At 38.2% G+C, this 25,866-nt stretch overlaps 3 protein-coding genes across 3 annotated transcripts; all 3 read right to left on the reverse strand.

Moving 5' to 3' along the window:
• Positions 1–270: 270 nt before the first annotated feature.
• Positions 271–1,206, reverse strand: LOC142108937 (olfactory receptor 5G3-like). Its single transcript, XM_075192913.1, has one exon. The coding sequence runs from the start codon at positions 1,204–1,206 to the stop codon at positions 271–273; it is 936 nt and encodes a 311-aa protein (XP_075049014.1).
• Positions 1,207–13,086: 11,880 nt separating this feature from the next.
• Positions 13,087–14,089, reverse strand: LOC142108519 (olfactory receptor 5AR1-like). Its single transcript, XM_075192230.1, has one exon. It carries the CDS (start codon positions 14,087–14,089, stop codon positions 13,163–13,165), a length of 927 nt encoding a protein of 308 aa, XP_075048331.1. The 3' UTR covers positions 13,087–13,162.
• Positions 14,090–20,066: 5,977 nt separating this feature from the next.
• On the reverse strand, positions 20,067–21,896 carry LOC142108484 (olfactory receptor 5V1-like). Its single transcript, XM_075192173.1, has one exon. The coding sequence runs from the start codon at positions 21,894–21,896 to the stop codon at positions 20,970–20,972; it is 927 nt and encodes a 308-aa protein (XP_075048274.1). The 3' UTR covers positions 20,067–20,969.
• Positions 21,897–25,866: the final 3,970 nt, after the last annotated feature.

The following is a 25,866-nucleotide window of genomic DNA, read 5'->3' on the forward strand; positions in this document are numbered from 1 at the left end:
GTGGCAAGATTCGACTCAGTAGCCTATTAGGAACATTTTAAAGGAACAAAAATGCAAGTGGCCCAGTGACCCAGCCCATGATAGCCCACTATGGGACCGACCTGGGGGGCAGATGCCCTCTTACCCCCCAGCCCGCCCCTGTCTTCTAATTTTATAGTACCTGAAACCCATTTTAAAGATATGATCACTTGATGTGTATAATTTGCCCTTTGTAATTTAATTCACATACTGCTTTTTTTGATCCTCTTGCAAGCAGTAGCAAACATCTATCTATAATGTTGACTGCGTAGCAAGTTTCTTTCTAAGGGTGCCCTTAACGTCGTTATTCCTCATGCTGTAGATGATGGGATTCAACATTGGAGTCACCGTTGTGTAAAGAATGGACACGGCCTTGTCCGATTCCGGAGAGTACGTGGATCGGGGACGCAGGTACATGAACATTATGGTTCCATAGTAGAGGACCACCACAGTGAGGTGGGACGCACATGTAGAGAAAGCTTTTTGTCTCCCTTGTGAGGAACGTATCTTCAAGATATTGGAGATGATATAGATATATGAAATTAGAGTCAAGAAGAAAGAACACATGGCGATGATCCCTGCTGAGATATACATGACTATCTCGTTGAGCCAAGTATCTCTGCAGGACAATCGAAAGAAAGGAGGCATCTCGCAGAAGAAGTGGTTGACATGGTGGGACCTGCAGTAGGGCAGTTGGAAGGTGAGGACCACATGGATGACCGCGTTCATGAAGCACATGCTCCATGATCCGGCAGCTAAACCAGCGCACATCTGTTTGTTCATGATAGTGCTATAATACAATGGCTTACAGATGGCAGCATATCTATCATAGGCCATGACAGCAAGTAATACACACTCTGTTGACCCTAGTGCCAGGGAGAAATACATCTGGACTGCACACCCCAACAAGGAAATGCTTCTGTCCTTGGATAGAGTGTTCATTAGGATTTTGGGAACGATGGTGGAGGAAAAGCAGATGTCAATGATCGAGAGGTTACTGAGGAAAAAGTACATGGGGGTCTGTAGCTTTAAATTAATTCTTACCACAATGATCAGTAGAAAATTTCCAGACAACGTGATCAAATACATCACCAAGAACACAAGGAAGCACATAATCTGGAGGTAAGGAACATCTGACAGGCCAAGAAGTATGAATCTTTCTGGAGATGTTTGATTTGAGTCTTCCATAACATTCCAATAGTGACTGGTAGGAAAAAAAGGTTTTTACATTTTGTTGTATTACAGTTTTTGCAGACTTATTTTACAAAATGCCAGTTTTAAAATTGATGGTAATCTTTTTGTGTAGTGTCATAAATTATCCCAGTCCCATGGACACTAAATATAGTATAAATCAGTGTATCATGTTTCCTGGACATTGGAATAATTTAATACTCTAAACTGCATTGTTGCTAGAGATGAGCAAAATTAAGAGAAAATTTCACGTACATCAGGCTTTGTTGTAGAACCACCGATCTCTCAGAAGTGTGATACAATTTTCAAGATCTATTTATGCTTTGCCATTCTACGCTTTAGTTGTAAATTTGCGTTTTCATGAACCTATATTTTATGGGGCAGATTCAAATGCCGGCAATGGGCTGCTGGACATCACCGCGATTTCCGGCTGCTTATATTGACGGCCATTACGGTAGGGAATCTCTGCTCATTTTCCCTTGCAACTCTAAGGGGTGGGGTACGCGTTGCCAATGCTGATAAATCCGACGCTGAGGACACCTACAAAAGAAAACTGATTTGAGAAGAAAACGACAAGAATATACACAGACTTACCTAATCAGCGACTGTCCACATTTGCGATCCTAGCACAACACTGACAGGAGGTTCTTCTGAATGCACGGTGTCCGACAGTAGTGTCAGGGCACCCTCAATGAATTTTTATTTAAAGCGGCAATGTCGGGACTCCTCTCTTAACAGTTAGCCTCAGTGGTCCTGACGTCAGACATTACTGCCGGACACCTGTGCATTAGGAAGAACCTCCTGTTAGTGTTCTGCTAGGATCGGATATGTGGACAGTCGCTGATCAGGAAAGTCTGTGTATAGTCTTGACGTTTTCTTCTCAAATCGGTTTTCTTTTGTAGGTGTCTTCAGCGTAGAATTTATCAGAATCAGCGAAGAGACTACCACAGACTCTAAGGGGTGCAAGGAAAAATGAGCCAGAACATTAGCACGATGTGTCTCTGTGGTCTTTCCTGTGGCCCATCACAATGAATTGAATCTCCCCCTTTGAATAGAACTGAGATGGTGGTCATTTGATTGTGCAATGCTGATCGGGTATAATTAGAAACCATTAAAGCCAAATTCCACCAGTGAAGTGTTGCAAATTTTCACAACCAAATACATATTATTGTACACCAATATATAATTTATTATTTCCATTTTAACTTATACATTCATACAATCCCACAAAAACATTTGCAGTTGTTTTAGAAATAACGATATACAAGATGCATGTGGTCTGTCATCTATTCCATCGACAACTGCAAAGAAGTTATTTGGACCAAAAATTAGGTCTGAATAATGGGCAACTCGGAAAACTATATATTTTTATGCCCTTTGTCCTAATAAATAACCCTTTCAAAGGTATGTCCTCTACGGCAGTTCTGTTCCTCAATTACCCCAAACAGGTCATGTTTTCAGGATTGGCTTAATCATGCACAGTTGTTTTAACATATTTGATTTTATCAAAGTTCAATGTGCTATGAGGTCCAAGATTTTGGACACAATACCACAGCCAGAGAGCGATGGTGCGGAGTCTAAGCTACCATCTGCATTCACTAGAGCCCAACACAACGTAGAACGGATATAAATGCATGTAGTAACCAGTTTGCGGTCCACTGAACTGACCCTTAGCGTGGTGGGTGGAGCACTATAGGAAAGTAGCTCTGAAGGCTGAATTGTCAGACTAGCTGAGGTCAGCAGGATGCAGGTTAAATGAACAATATCAGCAAGCAGATAACTAGTCAGGAAGAACCAATGGTCAAATCTGTTTGAATGATACAAAGTCAGGTTGCAGGTGAAATCGCAAAATCAGGAACAAGCAGGGTTAATAATTAGGAATCATGCAATAAACAGGGTACCGCGCTCAGGAGCTAAGAAAAGCAAAACTGATGCTCTGACTGGGAATGACAGGCAGAGCAGGTTTAAATAGTGCTTGGAAGTTCAAGTGCCTTTATGATGTCAGCCATCACCTGAATATATTTCAGTGAACTTGCATCAGCTACAACTGAAAGAAGTGAAATAAAGTGAAACAAATATACTGAGTCCTGCGTCTAAAAGCAGGATTCCTGACAGGTGCATCTATATTTTCTTGCAACTGATTAATTTCCAGCTGCTCTAAACTCTATAAAGCATAAGTCGCAATATTGATATAAGCACAGAATTTTCAAAAAGTTGCAACAGAGCTTGGTGGGTCCACATCATTGCAAGTGCTGCGGTAAAAACACAATGGGGCCTATCATCATCATCACCATTCATTTATATAACGCCACTAATTCCACAGCGCTGTACAGAGAACTCACTCACATCAGTCCCTGCCCCATTGGGGCTTACAGTCTAAATTCCATAACAAACACACACACAGACAGACAGAGACTAACACAGACAAAGACACAGATTAAGGTCAATTTGTTAGCAGCCAATTAACCTACCCGTATGTTTTTGGAGTGTGGGAGGAAACCGGAGCACCCGGAGGAAACCCACACAAACACGGGGAGAACATACAAACTCCTCACAGATAAGGCCATGGTTGGGAATTGAACTCATGACCCCAGTGCTGTAAGGCAGAAGTGCTAACCACTAGGCCACTGTGCTACCCACTATGTATGAAAAAGTGTGGTAAACTGCTCCACCTTTGGTCTTTCTGTTCCACTCATTAAAAATAAAAGAAAATGAATAAATTAAAATAGTTAAAAATTAATAAAAATGAAAATAAGTAAAAAATATTTTAACATTTTTAACCATTTTTAACCATTAACAAAATGCTTTAGTCAATGAATACAAGTAACGCTGCAATGCTTTTACTGTAGCAATAGCTGTGATATAGTCAGCGGTAATTTTTGATGTATGAGGAAATACCAAAAATGCCCTATCACCAGTGAAAACAACCAATTTACTCCAGCAATAGGGCCTTTCACCCTTTGATAAAACAACATTGAGGCTTCCACTTGGAAGAAAGGGCTATAATCCAGAAATATTGGGTCGGTAATTATCCCACACAGGGAAATCCTCAAAACATGACCTGCTGGAGACTCTTAAGGATCAGGGGCCTGATTCATTAAGGATCTTAACTTAAGAAACTTCTTATTTCAGTCTCCTGGACAAAACCATGTTACAATGCAAGGGGTGCAAATTAGTATTCTGTTTTGCACATAAGTTAAATACTGACTGTTTTTTCATGTAGCACATAAATACTTGATATATTTTTGGACACTGAAATTTAAAGTTGATATTTGTGTGCTACATGAAAAAACAGTCAGTATTTAACTTATGTGCAAAACAGAATATTAATTTGCACCCCTTGCATTGTAACATGGTTTTGTCCAGGAGACTGAAATAAGAAGTTTCTTAAGTTAAGATCCTTAATGAATCAGGCCCCAGATCTTAAAAACTTACTCTTTAGGATATTTCAACAGATGTGACATGCTGATCTCTGGACCACAAACCTGTATAGAAGATTCCCATGAATCATAGGATGTGTTGAAGAAGAACTAAACATTCAAAAAGCTAGAAATCACATAATATAATGCATTAAAAAACTCCCCAAACCTGTGATCTATTCACAGCTTCCATATATATATATATATATATATAAAAATAAATATATATATATATATATATATATATATATATATATATATATATATATATATATATATATAGATAGATAGATATATCTCCAACTAATGTCACAATTTCAGTGCCTTCTTAATTCTATTTTGCTTTGATTTACATTTTTTTGTTCATTATATTATGCATGAGGTTTTTGAGTGCAGGTCGGTTAGACATAGTAGCAACAGTTGTGTATTTGTCCCAGGCATTGTTTTTAATTCTTTAACTTTAGCTTTGTTTTTAAGTTCTTTCTTTGTATGTCATGGATTTTACATCGATGTATCCTCCTCTCTGTATATGTCACATCTCAGTCAATCAAATCTGGATTTCATTTGTGACCGTTTGTCCTAGAAATAAGATATATGTAGACACGTTGTGTTAAGATATATATTAGAGGTGTCCAAGTTCAGTCCTCAAGGACTACCAACAGTTCATGTTTTCAGGATTTCTTTAATCATGCACAGGTGAGATAATCTATTTGGCTGGGTCAGTTATTATCCCACCTGTTTCTAAAGGTGGGATAATAATCCTGAAAACATAAACTGTTGGTAGCCCTTGAGAGTTGAACTTGGACACCTCTGATATATATCTTAACACAACGTGTCTACATGTATCTTAACTGTCTCTATGTAAACAGTATATTAACTCTCTCATTGCATATATTATATCAAAACCATTGTATACATTCCTACCTCAATAGATCAAATGAACCTAAAATTCATTAAAGTTCTTTGCAATTATTTTTTCTTTTTGCTATTCTCTTTCAATTTACTAAGCACTATTTGATTATTTATAAAAATCTTACCTTATGAACAACTTATCTTCAGGCACTTATAGACCTGTTGAAAAAATTTAAATATACTACTTTGTAGTAGTCACTGAAATCTGTCAAGCTCAATAGGGAGTGCGTTTGGTTCATGAACACAGAGCACAATGGAATATGGATAATGTTCCGTTATATATTTTGTGTAATAAACAAATGTTGGTCCCTTGTATGCACACCTGAACTGCAAGTTGGGGAGTTGTAATCCCAGTTGCATTAAAGGTTTCTAAGCATTTAAATATTATATTAATAAATTATTATTATTAACATTGTTGTTATATTTTATTGATAATGCTTCAACTTAATCCAACTTGCTGTATGTATGTGCATAATTGACTAAGAATGTGACAAACAGACATAGACAAAGATACATAAACACAAAATAGACTGTAGGTGGTGAGGACTCTGCTCGTTTCGACTTTGAACCTAGGGAACAGGGGCTAGCAAAGCACAAAGAAAGAGAAGATTACTATTGCCGCAACAACATTAGTTTCAGTAATAATTCAGGATATATATATTGATAAGCTCTCATATTCATTGAGATGATGATCAGACAATGGTAGTGTGAGCTAAATGAGAGAATCTGAGGTATTGCTTCTATAATGGAGGTGCAGCTGACATCAATTTTATTAACGTTAAGCTAGTAGATGGAAATTCTTAGATAATTTTTTAAGTAAAGTGGATAGTTTGGGGAATGTTCAGAAATAGAGAAGATTTAGGGCAGCACGGTGGCTCAGTGGTTAGCACTTCTGCTTCACAGCACTGGGGTCATAAGTTCAATTTCCGACCATGGCCTTATCTGTGTGGAGTTTGTATGTTCTCCCAGTGTTTGCGTCGGTTTCCTCCCACACTCCAAAAACATACGGGTAGGTTAATTGGCTGCTATCAAAATTGACCCTCATCTCTCTCTGTATGTGTGTGTCTGTCTCGGTCTGCATGTGTGTATGTTAGGGAATTTAGACTGTAAGCTCCAATGGAGCAGAGACTGATGTGAGTGACTTCTCTGTACAGCGCTGCGGAATCAGTGGCGCTATATAAATAAATGGTGATAATGATGATGATGATTTAATATAGTGTTGCAGTTTCAAGGATGATTTTATAGGCATACAAGGTATGCAAGATGTACAATCATCATCATCATCAGCTATTTTTATAGCGCTACTTGTTCCGCAGTGCTGTACAGAGAACTCACTCACATCAGTCCCTGTCCCATTGGAGCGCGCAGTCTAAATCCCCTATCCCACACATACACACAGACAAAGAGACAGACAGACAGACAGACAGAGAGAGACTAGAGGCAATTTGATAGCAGCCAATTAACCTACCAGTATGTTTTTGGGATGTGGGAGGAAACCAGAGCACCTGGAGGAAACCCACGCAAACACAGGGAGAACATACAAACTCCTAACAGATACATGTCTATAAATGCTAGGTAGACAATTAAACAAACACCAAAGCAAGATGACTGAACCGGACGTAATCTAGGTGGCAGATGATAAGGTTCTGCCAACTTCCTGTCTGGGAAAAGTGAAAGGAAAAATAGGATCAAAACTGAGTTCAAGGCAGTGGACCTGAGCTGTAGAGACAATGGTGGAAATTTTACCTCTAATAAAGAGATTGGCTATGTGAAATATATTTACATTACATTGGTTTTCGACGGGCACCTCTAAGGTCTGTCCAGCGCCCATCATCAAGGTGGATGTCTCCTCTACTCAATCGGGGGCAGCCTCCGCAAACTAAATATGACATCTTTAGGAGGTGCACTGCAAACGTGTAAATATCACATTAAAGTTCAATCTCCTACCACTTTAGTACCACCTTCTTCAGTAAATAAACATTTCTGTACTGCTAGTAAAATATTGCCTAATTTGCCTTATTAATGGCTTTGATAAATCGTGGGAGGGAGTGAGGCGACATCGGGGGGGGGGGGGGGGGAGGGGGTAAATGTATTACCCTCTGATTCTAGTAAATCGACGATATTTGGCGACTTTGCCGGACAAATTTAAAACGGCAATTTGTTTAAAGGCAAGAGATTCCCAGTCAATGGTTGAGAGTTGAAAACAAATTCAGGAATATGGGAACCGATGCGAGAAAAACAATGTTCATTTTTATATACTTTTGATTGGTTGAAATGCTCAACCAATCAGTGTTCAGTCTTATGACACTTGTGATAACAATGCAGATGCGAACCCACTAGGCTGCTGTTGATTTGTACTGGCTAAGCTATGGCACGGAATCCCTGTCACTCAATAGGGAAATCTGTAAGACAGTTGGGAATTTTCTGTGCAATGCCCACAGACTCCTAAGTCACCGGCACCAGGCAGAAAGTTAACTAATCAGATAGATAAGACAAGGTTATACCCATGATAATTGTCTTGGAGAGGTGGAACAGGTTGTTAATTTATTTGCAAGCCAATCATTCTGCAAAATAAATGTTTTAACGAAGCTCCAAATAGTCAAAAAGCAAAACTGATATACAGTATGTAGTATACTGCGCACTGCACAATGCAAATTACAAAGTAGTATAGTGAGTGAAACGATGGCAAAAGTTTACATTGTTATTATAGATAAATCAAGATGTACTTTGTTGTGATGAGGCCATGCCTGGTACGCATAGTTTGGTAGCCAAAAAGTTCTTATGGTAACACAGAGGTGACACTTGGGAATTAAAAACCCGATGACTCAGGCTCTTTAGGATAGAATTGTGCCTTTTGGAAATGGTCTTTTGATTATTGAACTATTGTTGTTGGCTGTGACTCCATAAGTCTTTGAGTTTATTTTACTCCATTTGGACTAATATGTTTAAAGGTTTTGTATGTGAATATAAGGCTATTTACATTTTTATTGGCTTTTCTTGGGGACACATGCCCCATTCCAGTCTTTACTTGAAAAAACATTTTTAAGGAGAGCTAAGCAGAAAAAGAAGTAACTTTGCACCTTGGCAAAACCATGTTGCATTGGAGGTAAATTTAAAATGTGGGGAAAGATTTATTTAGTTGGGGTAGGACATGTCCTAGATCAACTTTAAATTTCAGTGTAGACATGGAGCTATCAAGTATTTGTGTGCTAGATGAAAAGCATCCAGTCTTTATCTTATGAGCAAAAAAATAAACTAAGTTGCACCCTTTACATTGTAACATGGTTTGTCCAGGAGCAAAGGTATTCCTTTTTTGATTTGCTCTCCTTGATGAATCAGGCCCTTTATGTAGATAACATGGTCAAAATGCTATACAATTGTCTTTGTTACATATATTCAAACACATCTTACTTTTCTGTCCTTATAATAAAAAGTCTTTTTCAATTCACCCTCACTGCCCAATTAACCCTCACAATACATATCTTAGAGTCCTATAAACGTACCTATATTATAAAAAGATACCGTACCATGGACTGATTACACCTATTAGGTGGACATTCTGCAAATATATTGTATATACAATTAAGTACATAAATAAGATATCAAGCTTATAAATGTGGTATTTCGTTCATATTGATGGTAATGAGTAAGATCATGCTTGCCAACTCTTCTGGAATGTCCGGGAGACTTTCGGATTCCAGGTAGGTCTCCCGGACTTCTGGGAGAGTATGGCAGCCTCCTGCATCTGCCCACTTCACTATGGAGTGGGCAGAATTAGATCCAAAATGCAGCGATTCTCAGGGAATCACAGCATTTTGCTCCACCCCACGAGGGCAGGGCCAAAATGGAGTGATTTGCTTAGCCCCACCCCCGAAACGCCCACCTCCCCCAGGCAGCTCCCGGATGCCGACTTGAGAAGGTCGGCAAGTATGAGTAAGATTGTGGGTATAAGCTTGTGAAAATGTGGGTTATAGGCCACAATGCGATAACCCAATTCTCACCATAACTTTTGCCTGGGTATTTTCTTAATACTGTATTTTACATAAACACTGTATAACGCTCCGGTCCCGCAGATAGTACCTGTCTCGTTACCTGCAGTCCATTCATCTGGAAACTGCCATGTCCCAGCATCAGATATTCTTCAGTTCATTCATTGAGCTCTATTCAGATCTGTGTAGGTGCAAGCCTATTGCACTTCAGGACCTCCTCCCTCTTTTTCATTGGCTAAGCACTTCTGGAGCACTATTTAAACCTCCTGGATTCACCTGTCTGATGCCTGTTCTTCAAGCTCACTTCCTGCAGCCTGTGGTTCTGGTTCCTGTTCTCCTTGTGGTTTGCCTGTGTTCCAGTCTGCTCTCAGTTTGTGGTCTGTGCTAAACCATCGCTGTTCCAGTACCTCTCTTACCATCTCCAGTGTACATCATCGTGACAGCTCCGGTTCTCTCATCACTACCACTCAGAGCCGTTATTACACCTGTGACTCCTCAGCTGCTATCACTCGTTACCTCCGCTACTCCAGCCTGCTCTCAGTCTCTGGCCGTGTTGAACTATCTCTGCTCCAGTACCTCTATTACCATCTCCAGTGTACATCATTGTGACAGCTTCAGTTCTCTCATCGCTACCACTCAGAGCCGCTACTGCATCTGTGACTCATCAGCTGTTACCACGGGTTACCTCCGCTACTCCAGCCTGCTCTCAGTCAACGGCCGTGTTGAACTATCGCTGCTCCAGTACTTCCATTACCATCTCCAGTGTACATCATAATGACAGCCTCTGTCCTCTCGTTGTATACCACAGAGCACCTATTCTCCTAGTGACTCATTGGCTGCTGACCATCAGCCTATATTATTGTTGTGCCTGTATCTATACCACTCGTCTGTGGACTCCATCATCTCCATCCACTTCACCTGGCTCCCCCACATCGTTCTGCTGTACACTCACTCACGGGACCGCGACCTGCAGATTTGGTGCAGCTAAGACCACACCTCCTTGTGGGGGTTCCTGGTGAAAACCACCTGTCTGTTAGACTCCGTGCATGTGGGTGGGCCTAGCCATGTTCAGCAGAGCCTAGGGATCAATTTCCTGTAAGCCAACCATGACACACTGCAGGCCTGTCCAATCATTTTTGAGTTATGAGCCTATTTTTGTAGAAATATAGTGACAGAATGTTGACCTGCCAGTCATGGTCATGTAGTAACGGAATGTTGACTCGTCCTCCCTGTAGTCAATAGGGAGTTAACCAGAGAAGAAGAGAGGCATTTGAGGCTTAGTAATGGTTGAGTGGGGACTAACTGGTGATAGCAGGAGACTTCAGAGTGATACATACAGGAACAAAGTAAAATCACAGTGATCAAAGAAGAAGAAACAAAAGAATAGGAGAATTAACTGCAGTTAGTGATGTAGTGGAATGAAATAGCAAAAAGGCAGGAAGATAAACTCATTTGGAATAGCTGTATCACTTTTCTTTGTGGATCATTAAATGACAGTTATAAAGGTCATATCAATTTATAAAATCGACAGGCCTACCTCATCTTCTGAATATATGCATGCATTTAGAGCAAAGTATATGAACTAACTACTTGTATTTTGAATTGAACATTTTCAACTTTGCTCAATTGAGTGTATATATGAGAAATAATATATATAGGAATAAGTATAATTTGTTCTATATAAATTATATGTATTGAGATAATATAAACTACAATATTCTGTTTCATTATTTACTTAATCCTGTCTAGATTCAACATATTTATGCAGTTAGAGCTTATTAGGAATAATTAGATGAGTTAAATATATGGGAGAATAGATTACTGTTTATCATCAATTGGATAAGATTTAGGTGGAGACAGCGCTTACTACCGTTAAGTGACAAAAGTCCACATTCAATTTCTACCCACACTTTAAATGAAACACTTTAACACATGGAAATGGGTGTTACAGGTTTATTTATAAACAGCTTGTGTAGGTAACTGAAAAGGAAGATCTGTGAATTATTAGGTATGGAGAACCCAATGACCTATTAGTTAGGTTCCTTACCTTATCCCAAAAAGTAGAAATGGCCAGGTAAGTCCAACAGATATGGTGCCCTTGTGTGCTCAGTTGTTTGAGCATTGGGGTAGGAGGTGCTACACATTTTATAGAACAGAAAAGTAACCAGCACCAAAGGAAGAGATGTATAGGGTCACAAATAGCAGCCAGGAAGAGAGAAGCCTACAAGCTTGCTTCTGTGGTTCATCTAGTGCAGAAAGCTTTATTCCGGCGCTTACTCCTTAAAGCTCTAGTGTAGAACCAAAAAGAGTATAATAGTGGACACCATGTGGTAATTAGATTATGTTTTAGTAATGTGAAGCACTCACCCAGTGTTGATAAAATTAATGCTTTGTACAATCTTACACCAATGTTCACCGGCGGTCGTTAGACACAGCAAAGCTGAATTCCGTGCGAAGTTTGTGAGGATCACAGTTTCTCTTTTCATGATATCATTTGTGTTAAAAATAAAAGAGAAAACATATCTATAGTATATACTGTGTGATAATTAAGGGAAACTATGAAGTCTAAGTGCTATTGCACTCCCCTGTGCCAAAGAAACAAAGGCTTTGGATATTCATTATACCAGTATCCGCCAGTATGTGTGATTCCACTTGTGTGCTGGAAATTTATTCTGAGAGAAAAATACATATCAAATTTATTATTTATTGTCTAAAATCCAATTGTTTAAAATATTTAAACGTTATAAATAAAACAGATTCTTCATCAAGGTATTTCAAATATAAAATTAAAAAAACATTTGTTAAACCAGCACTGGGACTGGGTACCTCACTCCATGGTTACATCCCAGGGGGCTAATGAAACAAATTTTACTTATTTTAATACATATTTATTATGGCAGCACGGTGGCTTAGTGGTTAAAAATTCTGCCTCACAGCACTGGGGTCATAAGTTCAATTCCTGACCATGGCCTTATCTGTGTGGAGTTTGTATGTTCTCCCTGTGTTTGCCTGGGTTTCCTCCGGGTGCTCCGGTTTCCTCCCACACTCCAAAAACATACTAGTAGGTTAATTGGCTGCTAACAAATTTAACCTAGTCTGTGTGTGTGTGTGTGTGTGTGTGTGTGTGTGTGTGTGTGTTAGGAAATTTAGACTGTAAGCCCCAATGGGGCAGGGACTGATGTGAGTGAGTTCTCTGTACAGCGCAGCGGAATTAGTGGCACTATATAAATAAATGTTGATGATGATGATGATTTTGAATATGTGGATTTTTGATAAGCCTAAAATGTTCTAATATGTCTAATATGTAATAATGATTTACAGTCTTTCCATATACACACAATGATATGTGTAAGAACAATGAAGCTTGATCGTTTCTGTCAATCAAATCAATATTTAAGAAGTTTGGATACTAAATATTCAAAGGGGTTGACCTGTACATTATCTTGCAGTTTTAGGATGTTCCAGCAAGTCTCTGTTTCCCTTTAGTGAAGTTTGCTATTGGTATCCATTGGGCACTAGTGAACTAGCATTACACCACATAAAAGTGTCCCACTATGGCATTTTTAATAGAGTAAATGAAAATGAAAACACAACTCAATATGGAGATCACCTCAGAAGCTGGTTTCAGATATGTTATTGACTTCTAAAAGTGTTGCTTATGGTGTCTTTCACATCCTTATTTCTTACGCTGTATATGAAGGGATTCAACATTGGAGTCACTGTTGTATAGAGAATAGATATGATTTTGTCCATTTCATGAGAGCTAGTGGAGTGGGGCCGCAGATACATGAACATAATGGTGCCATAGTAGAGGGTCACCACATTAAGGTGGGAGGCACAGGTGGAGAAAGCCTTAAGCCTCCCTTGAGAGTAATGGATCTTCAAGATGGTGGAGATAATATGGACATATGAAAATAGAGTCAAGAAGAAAGAAAACATAGCAACAATCCCTGTTGCGATGTAGACCACTAACTCATTGAGCCAAATATCTCGGCAGGACAACCGTAGGAATGGAGGTATCTCGCAGAAGAAGTGGTTGACATGGTGGGACCTGCAGAATGGCAGTTGGAATGTGAGGGCCACATGAATAAAAGAGTTTATGAAGCCAACACTCCATGACCCGGCAGCTAAATAAAAGCACAACTTCTTATTCATGATATTGTTGTAGTGCAACGGTCTACAGATAGCAGCAAATCTATCATAAGCCATTACAGCAAGTATTATGCATTCTGTTGCCCCTAGCGCTAAAGAGAAGTACATCTGGGCTGCACATCCTAACAGGGAAATACTTCTGTCTTTGGCTAGGGTGTTTATTAGTATTATGGGAACTATGGAAGAGGAGAAGCCTATGTCAATAATAGAGAGGTTACACAGGAAAAAGTACATGGGACTGTGTAGGGTTGGGTTGGTCCTCACCACAATGATCAGTAGTAGATTTCCTGATAACGTGATTATATACATCAACAAGAACATGAGGAAACAGATAACCTGGAGGTAAAGGACATTAGCTAAACCAAGTAGGATAAACCTGTCCGGAGAAGTTTGGTTTGACTCTTCCATATGTCCAGCTGATACCTGGTGGTAAAAATGGTGAATAATGAAAATAAAATTCACTCTGTTCCATTCCCAAATGCAATGTATCTGTCCCACGACTGAAATCAAATAAAAATCAATTACTTAAAAAAGAAAATCATAAAAATTAAAACTAAATTCCTAATAAGCAAAATGCATGAATTAATGAATTAACTTTGTATTAATTAAAAACATTACTTCTTTTTACGGTTTTGAGAAAATGAAAATGGTTATTTGTATTCTCAGCTTGATTGCAAAAATAATTAAAACATTCGTTAATTTTATGAGTAACAAATAAACTTATGACCTCGAGAATTCAACAGTAAATTAAAGGGCTGTCCGTTTTCGTCAAGTTTCCATATTCTGCAGGACTTCCTCCATTCCTAGGATTCACCTTTTGCCTCAAGTTAGCCAGCAAAAGATAATGTTTCAGAGTCTCTGTGTGTGTGGTAGGGAATTTAGACTGTAAGCCCCAATGGAGCAGGGACTGATGTGGATGATAAATTGTCTCTGTACAGCTCTATGGAATTAGTGGCGCTATATAATTAAATTATGATGACGATGGTGGGTGGCCTCGAGGGGCCAAATTACATCCACAGAGGCAGAATAAGATAGATTTGAAGGCGAAATTATTTCGGAATGGGACAATATGATAGAAAGGAGAGAAATTTACAAGTTAAGTTGTTTTTCTTAACATCTGCTTAACCCATTTTCTCTGATTGATTTAGTTATTTACAAAGAACTTACCTTAAATAGTCTTCAGATGGCCATATATTAATCATGTGAGGATTTTGTTTTGTTAAAATAATTAAAATACATGTCATTAGATTTTTTTAAGAATTCTTCTTCGAGGCTGCATCCTCCAGCACAGTTTCCAGTAATTACCAACATTTGCCAACCGCTACCTGTTGAGGCGATAGATCTCTGTGAACAGCAAACTTTAATGATTCATTCTCTCTCTTATAAATGATGCAATCAAAACATTTTCATCTCAAGGGCAGACAGCTGAGCTGAGTTTGAAGCTCCCAGTTGAATTATAGGTCTCCAAACCTATTCATTATCTGGCTTTATTGCCTCCAGGGTATTAATAATAAAGAAATACATACAGGTATACCCTAATATGTTGTTTCAATACAATATATTATCATTTTTATAATTAGCAATGTATTTTTTATTCATGAAGTTTTAGCATATTCTGAACCACTGTTCTTAAACATGGCATCAAATAAGTATGTAAGTTTATATGAATATACTAAAAAATATATTGCAAGGATCTTTCCAGAAGAGCTTACAATCCAAGAGGAATAGTTAGCAACATGAAGAGGCAAACTGCTGTTGCCACAACTAAGGTAACCCTATTCGTCGTTGAAGATATATATTGGCGGGCTTTAGGTACAGTCAGGAGTGCCAAGAGGGGGGTGGGGAAGGTGTCAATTACACAGCCATGGGGGTTATGATGGGGCCGGATGGTGCGCCATACCAATCTGACTTAGGCTGATTAAAGGCAGGGAAAGTGAGTGAGTGAGTGCGTGGACTTAGAACCTATTAAGCCGCGTGGTCACACTTTTTGCCGAAGTTGCATGTGTAGCCTGGGGGCATATGGGACATGGGGGATGTCTGCGTAGGGGTGATGGCTAAAAGTCAAAATAAGTCATATTTTAGAGAACACCTGAGGATTTGGATAGCGTCAGAAAGTAATAATTTGATGTAATCACCTCCATGAGTGAGGTGCTTCAGAGCAACAGTCTTGAAAGTGTAAGTGTGAGATCACAGAGTGGTTTGATAGGTATTTAGTAATGTTCCCCAAACCATCCAATTGTGAGACCATGATTAACATTTTAGGTGTTAAATGCTTGAATTTATTCTTTAAAATATAGATTATAAGGGTACAGTTGGGCCCTTATATTAAGGCTGACTCTAATAAATCGCATTCCGCCTTTGTTAGGTAATTTAATGATAGAAACAGGCAGGAGAGAAATTTAGGCAACTGTGAGATTAGTTCAATATAACGTAAACGTCCACAGAAACTGATGATCATATATAGTAAAAACACAGCTTGCTACTGATTTTTAATCACAGAACAAAGTGTTTAATAATGGCAGTCTATGACAACTGTTCTGAATAAATGATCTCCAGAGATACTGACAGTCTGTACTGCATCACACAGAATAATTAAGGCATAAACTTGTAGAAGTAGACAGAGTACTCAGAAGATACAATCTTGGTAATGGAGAATATCCCATTTTCCTGATCTACATGGAGACAGCTAAAGTCAAAGCACAAATGAGACAAGCCCAGAGCCGCTCAGTGCCAAAATCAGCAGGCAGAGTAATATGGAGATATTTCCTTCCTAGCCAGCTGATCAATGCTTAATAGGTTGTACAATGTTCAAAATGCTGTACTCACAGGGAGAAATCACAATAAGCAGCATGCCGGAATGCTGAGTTGGAGTAATAATGTTGAATGCCAGGGTACAGAATCAGAAGTCTTTGCATGCCATTATCCAGGGCAATAGAGTCAAAGCTAAAATCAGAAAACTAAAGAATCCCAGAGAGGAGGAGGCATACAGGAGTCCAAAGTGAAATTCTGTCACTAACCAAGCTGCTTAGAACAGAAGGGACTTTTAACCTCCAAAGATCCAATATGGTCAGAAGAGATGCACATCTTAATTAAATTTAATGAGTCAGTTGTACAATGGCTCATGCTCACCAGCTGAAGATGTAATGTCAATACACAGTCAATAATTCATGCTCACCAGAGTTAAGGAGGGCGTTTTGGTGTTTGAGGGACTACATTATTAAAAGTATTACAGTTATTAAACTGAAAATGGGCACGCCAAACGGAGTACATCAGGCTGGGATCTAGTTATCTCCATAATGGGAGAATAACATGCTATGGATTTCCCCATTATAGTGATTACAGGCTATGAAACTAGAGCAGGTTTCTATGATATTATTTGGGGTTGGGGATGCACTGTCCAGTTTTTAAGTTTATTAATTGAGTTTTAGCAGCACTGGTCCTGTTAAACCAGGACCAGAACTGGGTGCCTCATAATGTCATAATGATCTAGATGAAGACAATGTTGTTCTTTATATCATATTTATGAAATGTTTCCACCAGTTGTTTTATAAACCCATATAACTGAAGGTCCTGTGTTCACCTATAGCAGACACTATTTCCCATAGTGCGATATATACTCACTGCTACTTAGTTACACCCAGGACTTTGTGCAATGGAATAAGTTTATATTTATAAACAGATACATACAAAAGATATAATGATTACTATCACCCTGAATCAACACATAGCTAATACCAGATGACACCTGATACCTGAATATAAGAGGCAGAGTAGTCAGGTACAATTCAAAATAGTAGCAAGTGGCAAACAGATAAGTATGGGTCACAAACCAAGGTCAGGGCAAGCGGCAGACAAGGATATTCAACGGACTAGGGTCAGTTACAGGCTGCAGACAAAAATGGTCAATCTATAAGCAGGGTTAAAAGCCCAACAGACAACAAAACAGATGCAGAGCATATTGCCTAAGCAAGTTAGAAAATTAGGGTTTGCTGTTGTCGGCCTTATAAATCCACCTGGAACCAATCCCAATTAATAAATCAGTCCAGTCCTCACAGTGCTGATCGGCGATGTTAAGCACCTGAGTGTCAATGAAGTTAAATGATGTCAAGGCAACCCTTCTAATCAGTGGGACTAAGCTAAAGATGTGTTGGAATGCCTCAATTTGTTACTGTTTTCTATTGCAACCTATGTTCATAATCCATAATCTTGACACTTTTTCAGGCTTTACCTTTGGCTATAAAATAGAGACACCGGTCAGGATTCTGGGTTTCTCGCTGCAGCATTAACCCTGGAATATTTTTCAGCAGGTCTGGAGTTAAAGCTCCTCCAATGCCTCCTACAATGCACCTGGCTCTGCCATCAGGGACACTATGTGATCTGGATGAGCATTATACTCACTGCCAGATCATTGGGTTCAGTTCAGCGGTAATGTGCATCTTCCTGGTTCTACTCTGGCCCAGATCCAGGCAAGTTTCTATCCTGCTGGTGGATTCTCTTCTCCAGTACTTTGTCTCTCTTGGATCTTGCTATTTATTTCTGCCTGAATTTGACCCTTGCTCATATACTGGACTTTGCTTTAATAGCTTTTTCTGTTCCTGCTTTGCATAGCAAGCAGCTGTTATTTTCATTTATGTTTTTGCACACTGCTTTGCATGATGTTCTGTTAAACACTTACTTTCATTTGACTTATATTCCTTATTGTGATCTGACACTTGTATTAAACACAATTTATTCACATTTATTGCCATGTCATATCCTTGCAACCACTAGACAATCAATCAAGTGTCACAAGGTTGATGACATCCCCTGACTCTATCCCCTGGCGCTGATGCTTGCATGGGACTATGAATTGCTTAGGGAGATGGATATCAATCTTTAAAGCTCTTTTTTCTTCTTGCTGAAAACTGGCTACTTTATATCGTTCCCGGACGATGGTGGATTATTGTTTTTTTCTGATTGTGTGTAGGAGAAATACATTCAAAATTGTGCAACAAAACAAAGGTTGTTCCCAAATAATTTTATTTGTTATATTGTATAAGTGGACATGTTACCTCTTCTATGTTTCAATGCCATGACGGAAACAAAATGGCTTAGTGTTTAGTGAAAGTTATGGCCCAATGAGTGTGTCACTTGATGGATTATCTGTCATTATTAGTGCTGGAGACGGGGGGGGGGGGGGTTAATGTCTGTTGATTGGGCAGCACTGTGGTTTAGTGGTTAGCACTTCTGCCTTACAGCACTGGGTTCATGAGTTTGATTCCTGGCCATGACCTTCTCTGTGTGGAGTTTGTATGTTCTCCCCATGTTTGTGTGGGTTTCCACCGGGTGCTCCGGTTTCCTCCCACACTCCAAAAACTTACTGGTAGGTTAATTGGCTGCTATTACATTTACCTTAGTCTCTCTTGGTCTATGTGTGTATGTTATGGTATTTAGACTGTAAGCTCCAATGGGGCAGGGACTAATGAGAGTGAGTTCTCTGTACAGCGCTGCAGAATTAGTGGAGCTATATAAATAGATGATGATGATGGTCCTGTGACAACATTTGACAATTCTGATTATGTACATTATCAAGAATATAATCTTTTTTTTTTTTTTTTTTGTTGAATGTGTATTTTTGTTGGGGAGGCTGGATTCTGTCTGAAGATCTGGATGACAGTAATGTTGTTGATTGTCTTGTTAACAGTCAATCATTTTAGCAGATATTTGGTAGGTTTTGGAGATATAGATGGTTGATAAACGGAGTCTAAAATGTTCTAATATATGTAATGATTTACAATGTTTCCATATATTAAAGTCATTTTAACGCTTACCAAATAAACATTGTCCAATGCAATTATTGTGGTTCCAAAGCACAAAGCTATTTAATTGCAAAATATAGCAGGATTTACAGTAAGCCATTATTACACATAAAAGATATTACAATAAAGCAGGAAAGTATAAGAGGAGTCATGTTGTCTGTAGTCAGGCTAAAGAGAGATAGCTGGGGGAACCAGCTTGATAATATAAAGTTTCAGTATAGAAAAAAACTACTGATGATGTCACTATGTACACAAGCATCACGTCTAGGGGTCTTCATTGGCTCAGGGTTAATGATGTTCCAGTTGTCTGCTGGTCATAGGTTAATTCAAAGGATTCCTCTGATAAGGTGTGACCACCCCACCCCCAACTGCTGCACACATGCTGGTGCTTAAGGAACTGACTTAAACCAGATTCTACCAACCTATCATTTTTCCAAACACAATGTCATTTTGATCATTAATCTTTTATCTTCCATAACTATTGATAGCAGGAAGCGATAGCAAAGCCGAAAGTAGTGGATTCGAGATGGTAATATGCAGAATTAAATGACACTAAACATGATACATTTCCTATATCCTGAGCCTTAGATACTTTTAATATATTAACATTTATGTATAAACAAACTCTAATTTATTCTACTAATAAATAAATGTGGATTGGAACCTAAATAAATGTGTATTATAGAGAAGTGTAAGTGCGAATGTAAATGTGTGTGTTATGAATCCGTGCGATTGTGTCATAACACGTGTCATATTAATCGCATGGTAAAACAATATTAATCAATTTGGTATACTTCATCCAATTATTTGACCTTCACAATATGATAGCTCACCTGTTTCTGTCAATCAGATTGTTGCTCTAAAATATTTACGGAGTTTGAATGCTCAATATTCACAGGGATTAGCCTGCAAGTTATCTTGCACTGTATGAGTGGTGACTCTTTATTGTGACGAATATATAATTACTATGTACTGTATCACTATTGGATAGTTCACCAGAAAATTGGTGAATTTTGTTAATGGCCTAGTGCACTGCCATTCAGTTCCTAACATTATATCACATTACAATGTTCCACTATGGCACCTTTAACAGAATAATTGAAAATGAAACACAACTAGATATGGAAATCATCTCATAGGAGAAGCTGGTTTTAGAGAGGCTATTATTGGCAGAAACTTTTGGTGTCTGCAAAGTGTCATCAGTGTTGGCTAGGTATGTTTGTCCACACAGTGTTAAACTTAACCAAGTTGTTGGTTTATTTGAGAACAGGAACAACAGCAGTGATGCGGGTGCACACAGGGTTAATGGATGCAGCAGTTGTAACAGTTATAGAATGCAGCTAGGGACATACAGCAGGGTCATAGAGTTAAACAGTAGCAGAATACTAATGTCATTGATCACCACCCCTGCACCAGTTGACTCTAGAGGACCAACAGAGAGAGAGTGTGAGAGAGGGAGACAGCATACAGAGTGCACTTTTCTTCAACAATTATTGCCTACTTATATGATTAATTATGGTGTCTTTCACATCCTTATTCCTGATACTGTATAAGAAGGGATTCAGCATTGGTGTCACTGTTGTGTAGAGAATAGATACAACCTTATCTGTTTCATGAGAGTTACTGGAGTGGGGTCGCAGATACATGAACATAATTGTACCATAATAGAGAGTGACAACATTAAGGTGGGAGGCACAAGTGGAGAAAGCTTTATGCCTCCCTTGGGAGTAATGGTTTTTCATGATGGTGGAGATAATATGGACATATGAGACTAGAGTCAAGGAGAAAGAACACATAACAATAATCGCTGCAGAGATATAAATTGATGTCTCATTGAGCCAAGTATCTCGGCAGGACATTCGTAGGAATGGAGGAACCTCACAGAGGAAGTGGTTGACATGGTGGGACCTGCAGAATGGCAGTTGGAATGTGAGGGGCACCTGAATGAATGCGTTTATGAAGCCAACACTCCATGGAATGACAGCTAAATAAAAACACATTGTCTTGTTCATGATGTTGTTGTAGTGCAACGGTCTACATATGGCAGCAAATCTATCATAAGCCATGACAGCTAGTATCATGCATTCTGTTGCCCCTAATACTAAAGAGAAGAACATCTGGGCTGCACATCCTAACAGGGAAATACTTCTGTCTTTGGCTAGGGTGTTTATTAGGATTATGGGAACTATGGAAGAGGAGAAACCTATGTCAATAATAGAGAGGTTACACAGGAAAAAGTACATGGGACTGTGTAATTTTGGGTTGGTCCTCACCACAATGATCAGTAGCAGATTTCCTGATAACGTGATTATATACATCAACAAGAACATGAGGAAACAGATAACCTGGAGGTAAAGGACATTAGCTAAACCAAGTAGGATAAATCTGTCTGGAGAAGTTTGGTTTGAGTCTTCCATAACATCCATTGATACCTGGTAGCAAAGAATGGTGAATAATGAAATTAAAATTCACCACAAAACAAAATGCCGGTATGAATTCATCAACTTAACTTTGAATCAATCAAAAATATTAATTATTTTTCCATTTTTGAAAAAAGCTGAAAGTGGTTATTTGTTTTTTCTGGAGCTTTTCTGCAAAAAGATTAAAATATTCATTAATCTTTTAGTTATCACAGAAACATGTGACCTTGAGGATTCAACAATATGTTAAAGGGGTTTTCTTTCCATTGTAGAAAATTGTTGGGAAAGATTCCATCTTCTGCAGGACTCTATATTTCGCTGTTTGTCTCACTTAAGTGATCAAGTGATGCGCTTTCAGAGGCAGGAGACCTGCAGATACACAGTTGATATGCTGAGAAGACATATGTGGAATGCAGCACCTGATTGGGTGGTCATGTGACAACTATAAAATGATGTTGATATGCAGTGCATCAGTTTAACTATGATTCATGTGACTTCCTCTGTGCACACTAAGGGCCTGTTTTCAAATTTGTATGACTTAAAGATGCGTGTTAGTGCGAAATGTACATGCTGCACATATGCATAAATTGCATTAATATTGAGAGGTGGATCTATCATACAACTGCAATACAGCAAGGGAGTACAGGTGCAAGTTAATCTTAAGTGTCTTATTTTGAGTTACGTGGATCTTGAAATACATTTGCCATAAGACGTCAATTTTGCACCTACATAATCCAGGTTCAAGTTTTGGCGTTGATGATAAAGATTGACGCATATTTATTCTGGATACATCTTTATGCTAGATTAAAGGTTGCACATTTTTTATATGATTAGATGCATCTAACTCAAAACAAAGATATGAAAAAGTGCAAACGTATATTTGCTCATTCAGAAAAGGGGCATCTTTATATGTTTAATTAAAAATCAGGCACAGCGTGTAAATGTATATTTTTAAGACAAATTCAGCCTTTTATTGGTATCTCATTTGGACTAAATTATATATCCCATGTTAGGTTATCATTCATGAAGGGAAAAAAAATCATGTTTTCTCCTAATTGTTTGTGTAATATGTTTTAAGAATTAGATTAAGTGGTTATAACTAATATACTTTTAACAATGTGAACCCCTTTGAGTAATTTGGTACCAATTACTGTATGTGACCGCTACAGCTCCAAACTCATTAGTGCAAAAGGGAACTGGTTGGGGGGCTTTTATGATGCCCCCCCAACATTTATATAAACGAAGATAGACCATATTAATGTTTATTGAACTTTAATTAATTCCCACCCTTTATTTGGAAAGGGTGACAACATGTAACGTCTACCTTGGAAGGAGGTGTCCATGGTGGAGTCTTTAATTAGTTATTTAGGGGCATTTCAAATAACTTTTAATTCAATGATTGAACAAATGTTTTATTCTTTTCTGAAATGTCATGCAACCCAGTCTTTCAACGGCAATGAAGGGCATTGTAAATTGGATTGGCCGATTGGGCATATCTGTGGCTTTTGGTCAAACCCTTGTACTCATTGCCTAGGTCTCGAAGACCACTGATAAACCTCCAGACACAGAGCTAGGACCACCACAGAGGCTGATGGGGGGCATGTGATATCAGAGCGCCTTTGGCTATTATTACAATAAATTACATTATGAAGAAAGCTTTGATAAAGGGGGTTATGTTCAAACTCACCAGTTGTTTACTATTCCCACCCCAAAACATGATATATTCATTGTTCTAAAGTTATTAATGAATTAGACGTTGATATATAATATTTTTCAAACTCTTATATCAAGGAGAGGTAGGACTGAGAGCAGAAATTGTCATTGCACTTACTGTTTCAGTGATTAATGCTATCTGATGGACGCTCAAGTTCCATGAAACTTCTCCCAAGGCTTTGTGACCACGCACTTAACATTAATTATGGTAACAGGAAATAAGAAAGCATCATTGCACAGGAAGCACTGGGGCTACACATAACCAAATGAAGTGCTAAAAGTAAAATATAAAGAAAAAAAAAATAGAAAACATAGGTTTCATGAGGTAGAACATGTTGGGAGTCATTTTTAAACAGCCAGTTCCACCTGCACACCACCTGGGTGAAATTCTAGAATGGGAGATGTACGTTGGTAAAATTTTGTCGGGTTACACTGAATCATTCTATGAAACATTCTATGACCTCGGAGGGTTCCAGACCAAAAGTATAAGTAAATTGATTTTATTTACTATATATTTTAGCACTTTGAGGTTTAGATGAAGATATAAATGATGTGGCATTTCCTGGTTAAAATAATACAAATACATTATGAGGTATTTACAGATTGGGGCTTTATGTATAAGGAAGTACAATATTCTATATAAAGAATCATTATTGAGTATAGGGTACGATGATAAAATACAGACACTAAATTCTTAGAGATGCTTATAAATTTTTCCTTATGAATGCCTCACACTATGAGAAAATAGTGGTGAGTCACAAATATAAGTATTCCATATTAAAGGTTAAGAATTTTTTTAAGATTAATATATATTATGCATAGTGTTAATATTCACATATTTACACTTTGACTCTGCATGGTTGGAATTTGTGCACTGGTTTATGACATTATCACATATAATATTAGCAAATAACCTCAGATTTTGGTTAGTTTTTGCTATTATTTAATTATTATTAGTCATAGCTATTAACCATCACTTATACACATTCATTTATTTATTTTATGAGTTAATGTTTTCAGGTCTTCAATAAAATCCCATACAGTTGGTTCACAAGTCTCATATGAATTTGTTTTTAGTTAATAAATATTTTTCGCACCTATGAATAAGACATAAATTTATTGTAGGATGGAGTAATACATAATTGAATTAAATATTGAAATAATAATATAGAGCAACAAGTATAATGAAGCATTGATCTAACATGCTTTATACCAGTGATGGGCAAACTTTTTCAGGAGCGAGCCAAATAAAAAAGAAAAACTTAAGGCGGGCCAATATAATTTATTAAAAAACTCAAATATCGAAATATATAATACAATTTTTTTGAATGGGACGGGAGGGTGTTATATAGCAGTGTTACCTCTATAAGTGCAGCGATCGTACAGACACAGCACTTATTTCAGGAGGTTGTTGCAGATCCGTCTTTCTGGTGAGCCACTAACTGACAACACAGCAGCAAATCGAAATCCGCCTTAGTATATGGCCCAGCCCATCTCTTCTCACATGACTTTCAGCCATTAGGGGGCGGGCAGGTATTTGAGTGATTGACATACAAAGTGTCCTTTCAGGAAGGAGGATGAAGTGTAATGGAGGAAATAGCTGGGAAGGCATAAAAATGAAGGTTCTGACCCACAGGGTCGGCCCTAATAATTTTATGCATATTTTAATGAAAATTTTTAAAATATTGGCGGGCTGGATAGAACCTCTAAGTGGGCCGGATCTGGCCCTCGGGCCATAGTTTGCCCATCACTGCTTTATACCATCATGAAGAATATATTTTAAATATTCTATCCACCAATATAAGGGGAAATTATACAAAGTTGCAATACAATATTGTCACGCAAAGCATTTCTACTTTGAAAAAAAATGTTGTGAACTACAGCACATTTAGACAAGGCAAAATCAGTGTTGCAGAATGACGGGAATCAGTTTCCCTATATTTTAAATATCTGTTGTGTGTAATCATAATACTTATTAAAAGGGGGTGATGTATTCATCAGCGTCACCGAAAGATGGGCAACTAAAAAGCCTATATTGTAACCAAGGGGACGATAAGCACAAAAGATATATTGAATATTATAACAAGTTATAAACAATGTATTAATTCTAATACACATAACCATTTTAAATGTGATCATGGACTTATCCCTGTGTGTTCAATAATTATGTGTGATTCAATTATTTGGATGTAAGGAGTACAAGTAGAGCTGCTACCAGAAATTGTGGGCCCAGTACAAAAGCAATCGGCAGCCC

Source organism: Mixophyes fleayi, chromosome 12 (genome assembly GCF_038048845.1).
Source record: "Mixophyes fleayi isolate aMixFle1 chromosome 12, aMixFle1.hap1, whole genome shotgun sequence".
NCBI lineage: Eukaryota > Metazoa > Chordata > Amphibia > Anura > Limnodynastidae > Mixophyes > Mixophyes fleayi.

Bases quoted from the DNA above. Each gene is read 5' to 3' on its own strand.
- LOC142108937 (XM_075192913.1), bottom strand. From the start codon at position 1,206: ATGGAAGACTCAAATCAAACATCTCCAGAAAGATTCATACTTCTTGGC.
- LOC142108519 (XM_075192230.1), bottom strand. From the start codon at position 14,089: ATGGAAGAGTCAAACCAAACTTCTCCGGACAGGTTTATCCTACTTGGT.
- LOC142108484 (XM_075192173.1), bottom strand. From the start codon at position 21,896: ATGGAAGACTCAAACCAAACTTCTCCAGACAGATTTATCCTACTTGGT.